At 40.8% G+C, this 13,245-nt stretch overlaps 1 protein-coding gene across 1 annotated transcript; it reads left to right on the forward strand.

Annotated features, from left to right (window-relative positions):
- Positions 1 to 2,958: 2,958 nt before the first annotated feature.
- Positions 2,959 to 9,942, forward strand: cdc25b (cell division cycle 25B). Its single transcript, XM_074692746.1, has 15 exons — positions 2,959 to 3,506; positions 3,661 to 3,743; positions 4,274 to 4,325; positions 5,473 to 5,514; positions 5,674 to 5,707; positions 5,962 to 6,099; positions 6,379 to 6,498; positions 6,588 to 6,725; positions 6,828 to 6,905; positions 7,020 to 7,208; positions 8,283 to 8,384; positions 8,476 to 8,538; positions 8,738 to 8,836; positions 8,967 to 9,212; positions 9,322 to 9,942. Exons 1-15 carry the CDS (start codon positions 3,292 to 3,294, stop codon positions 9,460 to 9,462), a joined length of 1,740 nt encoding a protein of 579 aa, XP_074548847.1. The 5' UTR covers positions 2,959 to 3,291; the 3' UTR covers positions 9,463 to 9,942.
- Positions 9,943 to 13,245: the final 3,303 nt, after the last annotated feature.

A 13,245-nucleotide genomic window follows, 5' to 3' on the forward strand; every position in this document is an offset into this window, starting at 1 on the left:
CATCCTGGAGTTGTGTGAAGTACATTTTATCCTGGATCCAGGCTTCCTCCATGAGTTCAGCTGTTTTTGTTTAACTAAAGTGGAGTCAGCGTGGCTCTGCCTTTTATTATTATACAGTTTTGAAGCCAAAATACCTGTCACAGGCTACGCCACTGTGCGGCTGCGATGAGGAACTCTGAGAGAATCTGAGTGGAGCCAGGTGACAAAAATGAGATTTTTTTTTCTTTTTTGAGTGAGAGTCTAATCTCTTCTTGGCTCTCCTTCCTGATGTTTCTTACTATTACTAGAAAAAATTACTGTAACAGTCCTATTGTATTATGAATGTGATGCAGCAGTGCAGAGAGCAACCACTAGGAGGGGCCTCTTCCCTTTTGTTTGTTGCGTTCTACATGTATGATCAGAGACAGCGTTCCTCCTGACCGACTGAGTTTTTCAGCATGACGTGTTGGTGGAGGTTAGAACGTGTAGTTCAATTTTTCATGTATGTAGAGAGAACTTGTTACAATGGAGACCTGGCTACATGTTTAATTTTTTGTGAAATAAAACTGACGTGGGGAAAGTCCCTTTCGGTCCGTTTTCTGTCTCATGCTGAGCTGCTATCCTGGACTAGCATTTAGCTCCACACACCTGCACCGACTACATTACATAACACAAAAACATCTGTTGTCAGTCAATGTTAAACGTGAGGTCAATCCCTGATTTTAACCTTTCATAACTAATGAAAACAAAACTTTTCAGAAAAAGAGGATTTTAGCACAACGAAACCCATCAATAATCTTCATATCACCACAGCATATGGATGTGAAACATTTCTACCAGGAATATTTATTTTTTAAAGTTGACCACAGCTCATGTTGAACGACTGGGGGGCCAGAGTTTTTGACCAATGATGCAGCCAGCCACCAGAGGGAGCAGTTTTTGTGGAGACCTTACTTCAAGCAGAGCAAAATGACGTCCATTTCTTTCTTCTTCTTCTTTTTATGTACATTCTCTGGTATAAAGATGAAAGATAGTGATGAGTTCTTCAAAGTTTTTAACTGTGGGTCAGCCGTGGACTGCCATAGCTTTACGTAACTTTTCAACACGTCTTGTTTTCTATCCTATCGTAGCCTACTTAAGTGTGTTTCACTGTAATGTATGGTATATTAGTAGTACATTAAAAAGGTACTGCATCTTATCATTTTCCAGTGTTTCATATCATATGTTTTGTATTGTATCCTGTTGCGTCATATTGTACCATATTGAAATGTTTAGCATTGTATTATCATATTTTGAGTTGTATGATTCTTTATTTTTATTTTAGTAGCATAACTTAGTGTTTAATATATTCTATGGCATCATATTGCATCATATTATATTGTTATGTTTGTACCATGGCATACTGTATTGTATAATATCATATCAAATTTTGATGTTTAATATCATATGTTTAGGTGCCACATGGTATTGTGTCATATCTTACTTACTGTAACGTCTAGCAGTGTATAGCAATGTTTCATTTTGTAATTAAGGGCTATTGTCTTGTAATACAAAATGACGTAATGCTACATTCTGTAACCTTTTGTGTTGTATCATCCAGCATTGTGCCTAATTTTTGTACATCATATTTTATTATAGTTGATGGTAAACCTAACTCAGTGCACTAAAGTGAAAAAGCAGACACATGCAACCAAAATCTGCCAGGTCAAGATGAAAGTGAAAGAGAGTCATCATAAAATCATTGATGTCATTTGCATTACTTGGTAGAATTAACAGGTACGGTAACTCAGTAGTTTGAGAATCTTGTCACCTTTTCTTTGTGTGCGCTGGTGTGAGTGTGTGTTAGCAGGAAATCCATCGGCTGTTGTCTTCAGGAGCGTTTCAGGTGTCTTATTCAGGGTGAGTCCCCGTCCCTCTCCCTACCTTTTGTCTCTTCTTTTGAGATGTGGGGTGGGGAGCCCGGAGCCACCGGCCTGCTCCTGTGGCCCTGCAGGGAAGTTCATGAAACAACATTTACATTCATGATGCCAATCAAACAGATACTTTACTGTGACAAAGACTGTCCCAGTGAACAGTGGTTCTTCCACTAGCCAAAGGTCAGTACACCCCCGTGTGTTAACTCCAGGATTTCTAAAAATGAAACTGAAAAAGACTGAAAAGATATCAGACTCAGAGGCACACATAAACATACTTTTAACAATGTGAACAAAGTCGACCACGCCTGAGAAATGTGCGCTTCATTCAAAGAACCAGAAACTGGAAGATCAACAAGCATAAACCTCACACCAGGGGCAGATAACTAATGTGTATCCACAGTCTGGTTTTGTCAGTTGGACTGCCTCAGGAGTCAGGTTAAACAAGTTACTAAGTCTGTTTTCATTAGTCAGCAAAGTTTATTGTTACTTTAAAATCATGAAATTTAACCCCTGATTGCACAGCAAGCTTTTGAAATGTAAAACTGAAAAGAAGCCTGGTTGGTTGCTTCTGTCAATTCAGAAGAAACAAACACATTGTGGTTAGAAAAAACAAATGACTTTTCCGCAGTAGATCTTCTCTTTATTAAAATCAGTAGGAATATGATTCATAAAACTGAACTTAAAAAAAAATAAAATAAGGGAAAGTCTTATTTATAATAATAATAATAATAATAATAATAATAATAATAATAATAATAATAATAATAATAATAATTATTATTATTATTATTATTATTATTATAAGGGCAAGTTATTCTATTTTTAAAACATGGCGGGCTTCGATGCTCTTGGGAGTGTGAGAACAAAAGATATCTGAGCAGAAAGATGAACATTTTAAAGGATTGTGTCACATCCTCCTTCGCCTCCTCCATCCGGTGACAGAACAACAGGGCAGACCCGTGAGGCGCTCTGATTGGCTCGCTGGATGTAACAGCTTCGCCGATTGGCTCAGAGATTGCCGCTCCAAAGCGTCTATTTTGAACATAAATACGAGCTGCTTCAGTGTCTTTTTCTCAGAAACCAGAGGCTGTCAGAGGAGGAGTACGCTGTGCTGCAGCTCTCCGACAGAAACTAAACTATGCTGCTTTAACCTTCTAGCAAGATAAAATCAGGCTCCTACCCCTAACGGATCCACTGAACTCATCCTAGCTGTGTTTCGGGTCCTTCATTTGGAAATGAGTCCTTAAGTTGATACTAGCTGGCTGCTTGTTAGCTTCCGGGTTAGCTTCAAGTTTGGACCATCTGACTTACTTTAACTCTCCGACCCGAAATTAAACCATTCATCACCTGAAAGCAACACTGCCTGCAGGATTAATTTCGTTTTTTGCAGCTGAGAATGGAGCCGGTGAGTTTTTTTGGCAGCAACAGTCCTGTTAACACAGGCATGAAAAGTAGGCCCGACGACATCCCCGGGCTCGCCTCGCTCTCTCTACCCGAGCTGAGTGCACCGAACGCGCATTGCAAGAACTTGTTCTCTCCAGGACCCGCGACTGTGCTGTCCCCTGTTACTAATTTGGCTCTGGATATGAACAATTTGGCAGGACTTGGAAGGTAATAAAACCACCTTGTTTGCTTTGTCTGAACAGATACTTTTTTATTTATTTTTGCAAAAATAAATACTGTTTGTCCTTCATATATCCTTTCTTCCAAGTTTGTTTTTTGGCTTTTCTCACTGATTTCACTGCTTACCTACTCCTCCACATAGCCATTGTGATACCCCCAAAAGGAGAAAGCATCCACCTCTAGAAAAGGTTCCCTCCTTTGCTTCTGACGCCTCATCTGATGCTGGTAAGACCACATGTAAAACCTATTGTCTCAGCTAATTGATGCTACCAGGGAAGATGCCCAAATGTCCTTGTGCTATTTTTATACCACACATTAGTTCAAGTCCTGATGAACTACTGCTTTTATGTATGATGCCAAAAAATATATAAATAAAAACCCATATAGTTTTGCAGGAATTTACAAGATGGAAACAGAATCCTGAAAAGTTAACTTTAACAGTGTTCCCTGCAAATCTATTATTCTTAAATAATATTAAACAATGATATATAAATAATATTACTTTTACTTTGAAAAATTCCACTTTTTACCATTTCTTTTTGTGACTTCATCAATTTTGATTGACAGTTGTCCCTGTGAGTCCTTTGTTCAACCTAAGCTAATGTATAGTGTAAAACCAAATGTTAAATTACTGTTACTTCATCAGTTAGCTTGACCAGCTGCTGCACTAATCCAGTGGCGCTAAGCTAGCTGTAGAGTATCTGTCGCACCACCTGATGCCATCAATAATCTGTGACCATCATCTCTCCCTCCAGGCCTCGGCATGGATCTTCCCAGCCCCATGGACGCGGTTGAAATGGAAGACACGTAAGTTGGACTGTCTTTCCCATGTCTGTTCTAATCAATCAGCCAGTGCCCGTTGCCCCTCTTCTCACCCTGCACCACCCCTCCTCCACCTCCAACACCACCCGACTCTTGGGCTCAGCTGAGGCAAGCAAAATCTCACCCGAAGAAAGGATTACAGTTTCTACCGTTGGCTCTAAGATAACTGCTTCGCTGATTTTTACTAAGAGGATTAGATGGTAGGGGTACGCAGACTTAACTTTCTTTAAGTTACAAAGTGAAACAGCCTCAGCGAAGAGTGACTGATCATTAGTCCGGTCTGTTTGCTTACTTTCTTTCCTCAACCAGTTAGTCAGCTGGCCAACCATGGGTGGTCATTTTCTTAATTCACAGCTGTGAGTCTCTGGAGACATCTGCCGCTGTCTGATGTGTGAGTTCCTTTACAGCAGCAGTTGGTGCTATGGACCCCATTCACCTCCTTTGCAGCTGTTTGGTTGCTAGGAGTTTCCTCAGTTGGGGGAGGACGTGCCCTGTGCTTGGGTTTAATGATAGCCCACCCCCTCTGGGTTTTGGCACACTCTTCCTATGCACTGTTATTTCAATAGGAAAAAGGGGGCTGGAGTTCTTTCTGCGTCAGGGCCATTGAAATCAGGGCACCCCCAGAGAACGGCTGCCCCCCTTCTTGAGGTCTACATTGAGTGGGACACGCTCTCTCCTCCACAGACAAAGGGCTCTTGCAGAAAGGGGTTGGCGGCGTTGGTTTCAGCAGGCATATGGTAGATTAGCTGATCTCTGCATCTCTTCTCCTGCCCCCCCCCCTTTCCCTCTGGAGCTGCACACTGGGCTCTCAGCCTCGTTTAGCATACAGGTGGGCCTTACTTCAATGCACAGACCACCTCTTGCCTCTGTGCATTCACCCAACTTCCTCAAGTCCAACCGTCCCTCTGGTTTTTCCAATAGAGCTGCAGGTTCTTTGTCTTTCTGAGGACAAGGTGTTCTTGGATTGGTATTGCAGGCCTTCCAGCCACTTTCACAGACTTGATTCACTAATAATTGAATTGATCAATGAGATATTCAAGATTTCATCCTAGTCTTGCATATTTTTAAATTTCTCACATTTTTGACTGTTTTTCCTAACAAGACTGAATTATTTCCATGTTTTCTGTTGCAGGTTTGAAAGAGCCATCAAACAGTCCAGCAGAATTTTTAACGAGTAAGTTCCTTTCTGATCAATAACCTGAAATCATTAACCTGCGTTTGACTCTAGCCTTGTCTTATTAAATCAAATAACCCTCCCCTAACTGTAGCTGCTTGTCTGTTGAGTGGATTTCTATTGATTGCCACTGCTTCCTCTCCCTTCTGTCAATTATAGGAAGATGCCAATTCGAAGAATCAACTCATTGCCAGTAAGCAGCACCGTCATGTTTTTGTTACAGTCCTGCATGTCTCATTTTTAATAGTAACTTGGCTGATTCTTGAGGAAGACAAGGCTGTGTGAATTTGGCAGAAAAAAAAACAAGCCTGCCTCAGTTTGATTAAAGCAGATGAATTTATGCCAAAGAATTGTTGGATATTTTTTTTACTTGATTTGTATAAAACCATGTGGCAGTAAAAAGAGAAAACACAAAGACCCTAATGTGAGCCCTTTCCCTCTTCTCAGGTCCAGCTCCTGAGCTTCAGTCCCACGATGAAAGGCCAGGAAACAGATTCTCACCGCTATGGAATATTCGGCCAACAACCCCCACAGATACCCGCTTCCTCCGGCTCTCAGCGAGAAAACAAAGAGAACGTGCCAGAGGTGAGTCCTGCAGCTCTGTGTGCAAACCTGAGAACACCCAAATTTCCTACTGCAGATTTCAGGGGATGTTTTGCAATCAGATTTGTTGCCATGGTGAAAGCATTGTATCATTCAGCTGATAATTTAATTTTTATCTTGTTTGTTTGGTTCTGTGAAATAAGACTTTAAAGAGAGATCAACTCCAACATACAAAACTTAAAGTTATCAGAAGTCGCTGGTTTCTTTCCATGGCTTCTTAAAGTTGATTCACTCAATATTTCCTATATTTCATTTTTTCAGGAGGGCTTTGAGTTCAAGAAACCGACTAAGCCTGCCTCCCGCTGTCGCATTCGCTCCTTCAACAGCGGGCAGTCGAAGGACGCATTTGCCCGTCGTCCCAGCTCTGCACCAGCCCTCATGGTGCGTCTGAGCCGTCCACTCATAACCGCAAATCATTGATTTCATCATTGAAAGATGCTTATCAGTCAACTCTTGTCTTAATTTTCCAGTTTTCCTCACCCCCTCCGATCCAGCAGCTGGACTTCCAGGACTCCAGCCCCCTGCTCCTGCGGCGCTCCTCCCTCACCTCGTCTCTGAACGATGACGAAGATGACGGCTTCTTGGAGGCTCTGGATGACAACATGGAGGTGAGGCCCTGTTCCCCTGCACCCTTACTGACTGTGAAGTAGCTTCTTATCCCCATCGTCTCTCCTTTTATATGTAACAACTCGTCTTTGTGTCGCACACAGAATGACTCTGGGATGCCCATAGGAATGGCCAGCTTGCTCCACGCCCCGCTGGTGTCTGACAGTGCAGGAGAAGACTCTGTAAGTCCAAACAAAAAGGCTGAAATGTTTTATTTTTGAGCTAATTCAAAAAGAACTATGCAACAGTTGTTATTAATGCTGGATTTCATAATCCTAATCCTTTTCCTTCTCTAGCCTGTGATCCGCTGTCGGCCCCGCAGCCTGTTCCGATCCCCCTCCATGCCCAGCCCGATGTCCCGTCCCTCTGTGAAGCGTCCAGACTGCCCTGGCGACGAAAACACACCCATCAGGGTGAAGAGACGACGCAGCCTCGCAGGAACACAAGTCACCAACCTGGAACAGAACCCTGAATCCCCCAGAACGGTGAGACCTGGTCTCCAGGTGCACACATCAGCATCTGTTTGAGTCACTTTGTCTTTCTAACTGTCATTGATCACCTCTGAGATACACCATGTGATTAGATTTAGATCAGGGGTCTGCAATCTTTACTTTCAAAGAGCAATTTACCTCAGCTCACCTGGATTAAAGTTATTCCAGAGCCACAAAATCTATCTATCATCTTCACAATAAAGACAATACAGTGTATAAAATTCTCTAGTTAAAATCCAGTGAAAATACCAAGTTTTTTAAATTTATGAAATGGTATATGTGATGTCTTAGTTTTTCATTTATCGTTCAATAAAAACAATTAAGTGTATGAAATTCTATGCATACTTAAAATATAGTGAACAATTATTTATATAAGTTTAGATATATTTTTTTATTTATAAAACTGTGATTTTTTTTTTTAATAGCAAAAAAAATTGAAATTTAAAATTTTCAATAATTTTTGAAATGTATATATTTTTTTATTGAAATTTCAAAAAAATTCCAAATTTTGCAAAAATGTAAGGTTTAAAAAGTAAAAACAAAAACAAACAGTAAAAATAAGAAAAAGTGATTCCAAAAAGTTCAATAACTTTTGAAACTTGAAAAATTTAAGAGAAAGCAAAAATAAAAAAAAAACAATAAGATTTAGTAATTAAAAAAAAATCAAAATTTTTGAAAGGTTACTTCAATTTAATTACATATAATGATAATATTGCTTAACTCATTACAATCGCTAATGTCTAGCAATATATCAAGCCCATATATAAATGACATGTTGCCAATTAAATGAATCCATTCACACAGAATTAAAATCTGTATTTTCTTCCAGATTAGTCTTTTTGTAGATGTAGTTATCTTCCCAGGGCTGTAAAACTTGAGGTTGGCCACAGGTGCATGGAAAGTTGGTGGGCAGTTGATGTTGTAGGAGGTGAAATAGAGTGGTAGCAGGCTTTATTGACGGATGGGACGAAGATTTAGTTCAACAAAATGTTAACGCATGATTTTACCCAGCCAATGTTGTTAGCTAAAGATTTACCTCTAAAGTCTTTCTCCTCCACCTCCCTCCAGAGCTCCATGCTGCAGAGGTCAAAGTCCTTCTGTCAGACAGACATCGAAAAGCTGCTGGACGGTGAGGACGGCTCCAATCAGCTCATAGGAGATTTCACAAAGGTAAAGAGAGTCTGCTGGGTTGCCTCCATTAACTATGAAATGTTTTAAAGTGCTCTTCTGATCTAAACTTCACTTTTCTTTGTCTTTTTAGCCTTTTGTGCTTCCCACAGTGGAAGGCAAACATCAAGACCTCAAGTACATCAACTCAGACGTGGTGAGTGGACACGTAGCCTTTTATTTATGCGTCACATTGTCAGGAAAATTTGCTCCACAAATTGGAGGAAACATGTTTGATTTGTTTCAAAACAAACCGCTTTCTTTACATTTAAGTTAATGTCAAGAGTTTGTTTCCTGTCGCGGAGTCATGAAAACTTTTTGGGAAACCTTCACTGAATCATGTTTGTGCTTCTCAGATGGTTTCAGCTCTGTCCGGTCAGTTCAGTCACCTGGTAGAGAGGGTCATCGTCATCGACTGCCGCTACCCATACGAGTTTGAGGGAGGACATATAAAGGTTAGTTTGTTTCCAAAGGATCCAGACGTTGCAGTTTGGCTCCACATTACCTAAATAATAACCATGGTATTGGTTTTAGTCGAAGTAATTTCTCCGTTTTGATATTAAGTTGTGGTCTTTGTTCCTTCAGGGCGCTCTAAACCTGCACCAGGAGGACCAGGTGGAGAACTTCCTCCTCAGAACTCCCGTCATCCCGTCCAGCCCAGACAAACGCATCGTTATCATCTTCCACTGCGAGTTCTCGTCAGAGCGGGGCCCCAGGATGTGCCGCTTTGTCAGGGAGCGAGACCGCGCCCTCAACGAATACCCCAACCTCCACTACCCCGAGCTCTACATCCTCAAGGGCGGATACAAAGACTTCTTCCCTGGTTTCCAGGTGAGTTGTTGATGTCTAAATCTTTCTCTGTTCCAGTTCCTGAAGCTTGGATAAAACCCTGACAGTCTCTTTAGTATTTTGACCCTTCCTTGTTCCTCTCTCCTTGCAGACACAATGTGAACCTCAGTCGTACCGGCCCATGCACCACGAGGACTTCAAGGAGGACCTGAGGAAGTTTCGCCTGAAGAGTCGCACCTGGGCAGGCGAGCGCAGCAAGAGGGACATGTACAGCCGCCTGAAGAAGCTGTGAGAGCCTCGTTATTTCCTCTACTGCCTCCAAACACACTGCCCCCCCCCTGAACAGACTGAGACTTAAATCCTCAGAGCCTGAGGCCTCGCCTCGCCTCGCCTGCCTGGAAACACCTCTGAGGTTTCAGTTCATCTATTGCAAAGTTTCATTCATCCATAGCAAAGTTAGTTATTTATGCAAATTTAAAGGAGGAAGACGTGCGGTGAAGACTCTCTCAGGAGACGCTGAGGTGCAGATTTCACCGATGTGATCGTTTTAAAACCACTGGGACCTTCCGCCTGTTGATGTCTGATTCACAATAAATCACTGCCACGCTGCAATAACACAAGCACACTGCCAGGCCTGCCATGTTGGTTTTTCTGCCCTGCTCCTTACTTTTCTTTTTTATCTCCCGTTTTTATGTCCCATCCTATTTAAGCACTTAATTTAATAACCTTGAAGTGGTGAGGTGCTTGTTTTGATACTGCTTTTGTACCATTTTTTAAATGAATTGTGATTTCCCTGATTTTTCTCATATACCCCCTCAAAATCCGCCGTCTGTCGCGTCCCATTGTGCTAATTTACTCTAAACGTCAAGTTTGAAGTGCAAAATAAATGCAGAGCTTTTATTTTCTTTCCTTTCTGATGGGTTGCAGTACTTGGTAGGTTGTTCTCTGGACTTTCTCAGAAGATGCCAAAGCAAACCAGCTACCTGTTCACTTTGCAGTGAGTATTTTTTTTTCCTGATGCTGCAGGTCGGCAAACGTGAGAGGATTTTTGATTCCAGAAAATTGCTTTTCTTTGTTTTGCTTTGAATTCTTGATTTTGAGAGAAGTGTCTTCCCCTCTGTGGAGCTGATGTTGTCGTTGTTTTAAATGAACAGAGTGGTTTGAATCATTTGGATCAGGCTCGTGGGGGAGCTGTTGGAATAAAGGGCCAATGTGTGTTCACATGTGTGATGTTCAGTATCTTCATTAATCGTTCACCATCTAATGTTCTGTTTTTGTGTTGTCCTTGCTGAGGCTATGGGAAAATCTTTGATAAATGTATAATTATCTCTGAGCCTGAGGTACACCAAAATTTTAGCATTTTTTAAACTAATTATCGAAGAAAAAGTCAGTTTTTTATGCTCATTTTAAAACTTTTTCCATGTACTTGATTACCATATGTCCTCAACTATTTGGGCCAGTGAGAAACGGACAGCTCCTTGTAAAAAAAGACAAGCTATATGTTGATATCTGGGTTATTATGGTACTGCATAGCAGCGCTGGCTGGAACAATATGGTTTTGTCCTGATTCAATTCTTTTACAATTTTTGGGGCGCTGATTTAATTACCTCCGCCTCTGGTAATGTTTTTTGGAGTTTGTCTGTGTACATAACTCAAAAAGTAACAAACAGATCTTGATGAAATTTTCAGGAAATGTTCAAAATGGGATAAGGAAGAAGTGATTAAATTTTGGAGGTGATCTGGATCACCGTCTAGATCCAGGACTTCTTTCAAAGGATTCTTTATCATTGTGAGATAGGGCTGTTTTCACCATAGGTGTATATAACTCCACCATAAATGGTCGGATTGCTTTGCAAAACAATACAAGACAAGGTCACCATAATTTCTGACAGATGTAAAAGTACGATCCAGATCCTGACAATATTCTGGATACTAAGATCCTGAATATGAAATGTGAACTGGGTCATCATAATTTTCAACACTGTCAGGAAACAAATTATCATACAAACCTGCAACTAACACCAAATTGTAGCAGACAGTCTGCTGAAAGGAAGTATAACATTAAAGTAGGACTAAAGTGTTGGTGACAATCACAATATGCTTGGCGGAGGTCTGCGCTCTCTGACTGCTTTTCTGGTTTAAATTGACATTCTTCCATATTTCTGATTTTTGCAATATTTAATTTGCTTCTTTAACACCAGGCTAAGTGAAAAGTTGAATGATGATGTTTACGGACCATATCAGGAGCCATATTTTCCCTCAAAATGAACTGATTTATTCAAGGGGTCTGACATCTCAACTTTTTTCCAACCCATCTTATAAACAAAGACTAGAATGAAGGACATCAATTTGATGCAAGCTCTTCTCAACACGTTAACTCTTCAACTATTTGGGCAAGCCACAAAAAAAAAACAGTTTCTGAAAGAACAAAGGAGATGATGAGTTTTCCAAACATGCTCTGGAGATCCTAGTTTCCTGGTTGTGGTACAGAAAATCTAAATTCTGGCAAACAAATGAGTCTTGGAGTGGAAAAAAAAATCAGAAGTACTTATATGCCGGTGAAATCAGACATAATTCACAACTCTTCTCCATTGAAATACTGGCAAACTGGGCTACATTTCAAAACTGCAACTACCACCTGTGTTTGTTTACATCCAGGTCATAAAACAATTTAGCATTATCAGTGTCAATGAAGCCTCTAAATTATTCTAAAACAAGAGTGGCCTGGGAACAGAATGTTGGACAGCTTTTTCAGTGAATTCCCAAGTGAATGTCATTCATTTCAGTGTTTCTCCATGAACCAAAACCAACTAAACTTGTCTTCAGTGAGCTTTCTGATCTCTATAGTTTTTCTAACAGTAGCAGAATTAACCTTCATACACTTTAACTTCATACAAAGATGTCACCTAAACCTTAAAATCTGCAGAGAGGACCTTCAGTGTGCAGTGATTCAGTCAAAACAGGAAACTCTCCTCCTCTGACCTCTAAGAATAGCACATCTGCAGTTTTTGTTTGGTCTTCTCCTGCATGTGGCGGGGACACATGTTTCTCTCACACAGAGCAGTTCCTGTTTTTCAAATCTCCCTCCATAGCGGACCCGGGAGTGGCCTCTCTGCTGCAGCACGTGCCCTGGCACACACACACTCACACACTCTCACACACATTCCTGCATACAGAGGGAGTGACCGTGTGGAGCCAGCCGTTCCCTCTGACAAGTCCTGACAGGAGTTCAACAGTCCAGCAAAAGGAGGGAAAATATCAGATCCAACGCGTGCTGTGCTGTAAACACGTGATGGCAAAGACTGAGGGGTTGTAAAAGCGCGACTCCCGCCCCTCTGGCTCTGAATCAAAGTTTGAAATCAGGCAGTTTCCCAGCGGCCATGTGGGAAAAAGAGGGCTAGCTTTTGTTTGCATTTCACCAACCAAGGCCCAAAGACTAATTTAGAGCCAGCAGTTTGGAGCTGACACAAGTTTCTGTTTTCTCTAACTGAAAATGCTTTAAATCCTTTCTTAACCCTGAGAATTAACAAATGGATACAATGAATGAAAATAAAACCAGTAAAAGCACAACCACTGGTGTTTCAATGGTCTTTTCCTCTGTTTCTGACTTCTTCTGCTGTTTTCACCTGGACCAGTTATTTTCAGGAGAAGCTTCAATCACCTCTGCACTAATTTGTTTTAAATGTAGATGAATCCTTTGGCATTAAAAGAAAACCCGCTTTGATTTTTAAATCCATTTCATAAGGAGCTGGGGAATTATATGTTAATCCTTCATGAGATGCTTTTGCTAAAATCTATTGGTCATAAAAATATTGTTTTTAGTATTGGACTGAAAAACTGGTTAATGTGAAAGTGAAGGATTGTGTAAAACAAATTTTACAGCTCAAAGCTAAGGGTAACAACAGATGTTGTGACGCATTTTGAAACGATAAGAACAGTTGAAACTGAGATATAATGTGTCCTGAAATGGTTTAGACATTACCTCAGTTTACTGTGCAAGAGAGAACAACCTAAAGAGACAAAAAAGGAATTGATAACAGTTAAGCTTCGCCTATTTTAGCTTAGCTCCGCTTAG

The sequence above is a fragment of the Halichoeres trimaculatus genome, unplaced genomic scaffold (assembly GCF_033239565.1).
Source record: "Halichoeres trimaculatus isolate MK-OKI-2021-1 unplaced genomic scaffold, fHalTri1.1 fHalTri1_scaffold_17, whole genome shotgun sequence".
NCBI lineage: Eukaryota > Metazoa > Chordata > Actinopteri > Labriformes > Labridae > Halichoeres > Halichoeres trimaculatus.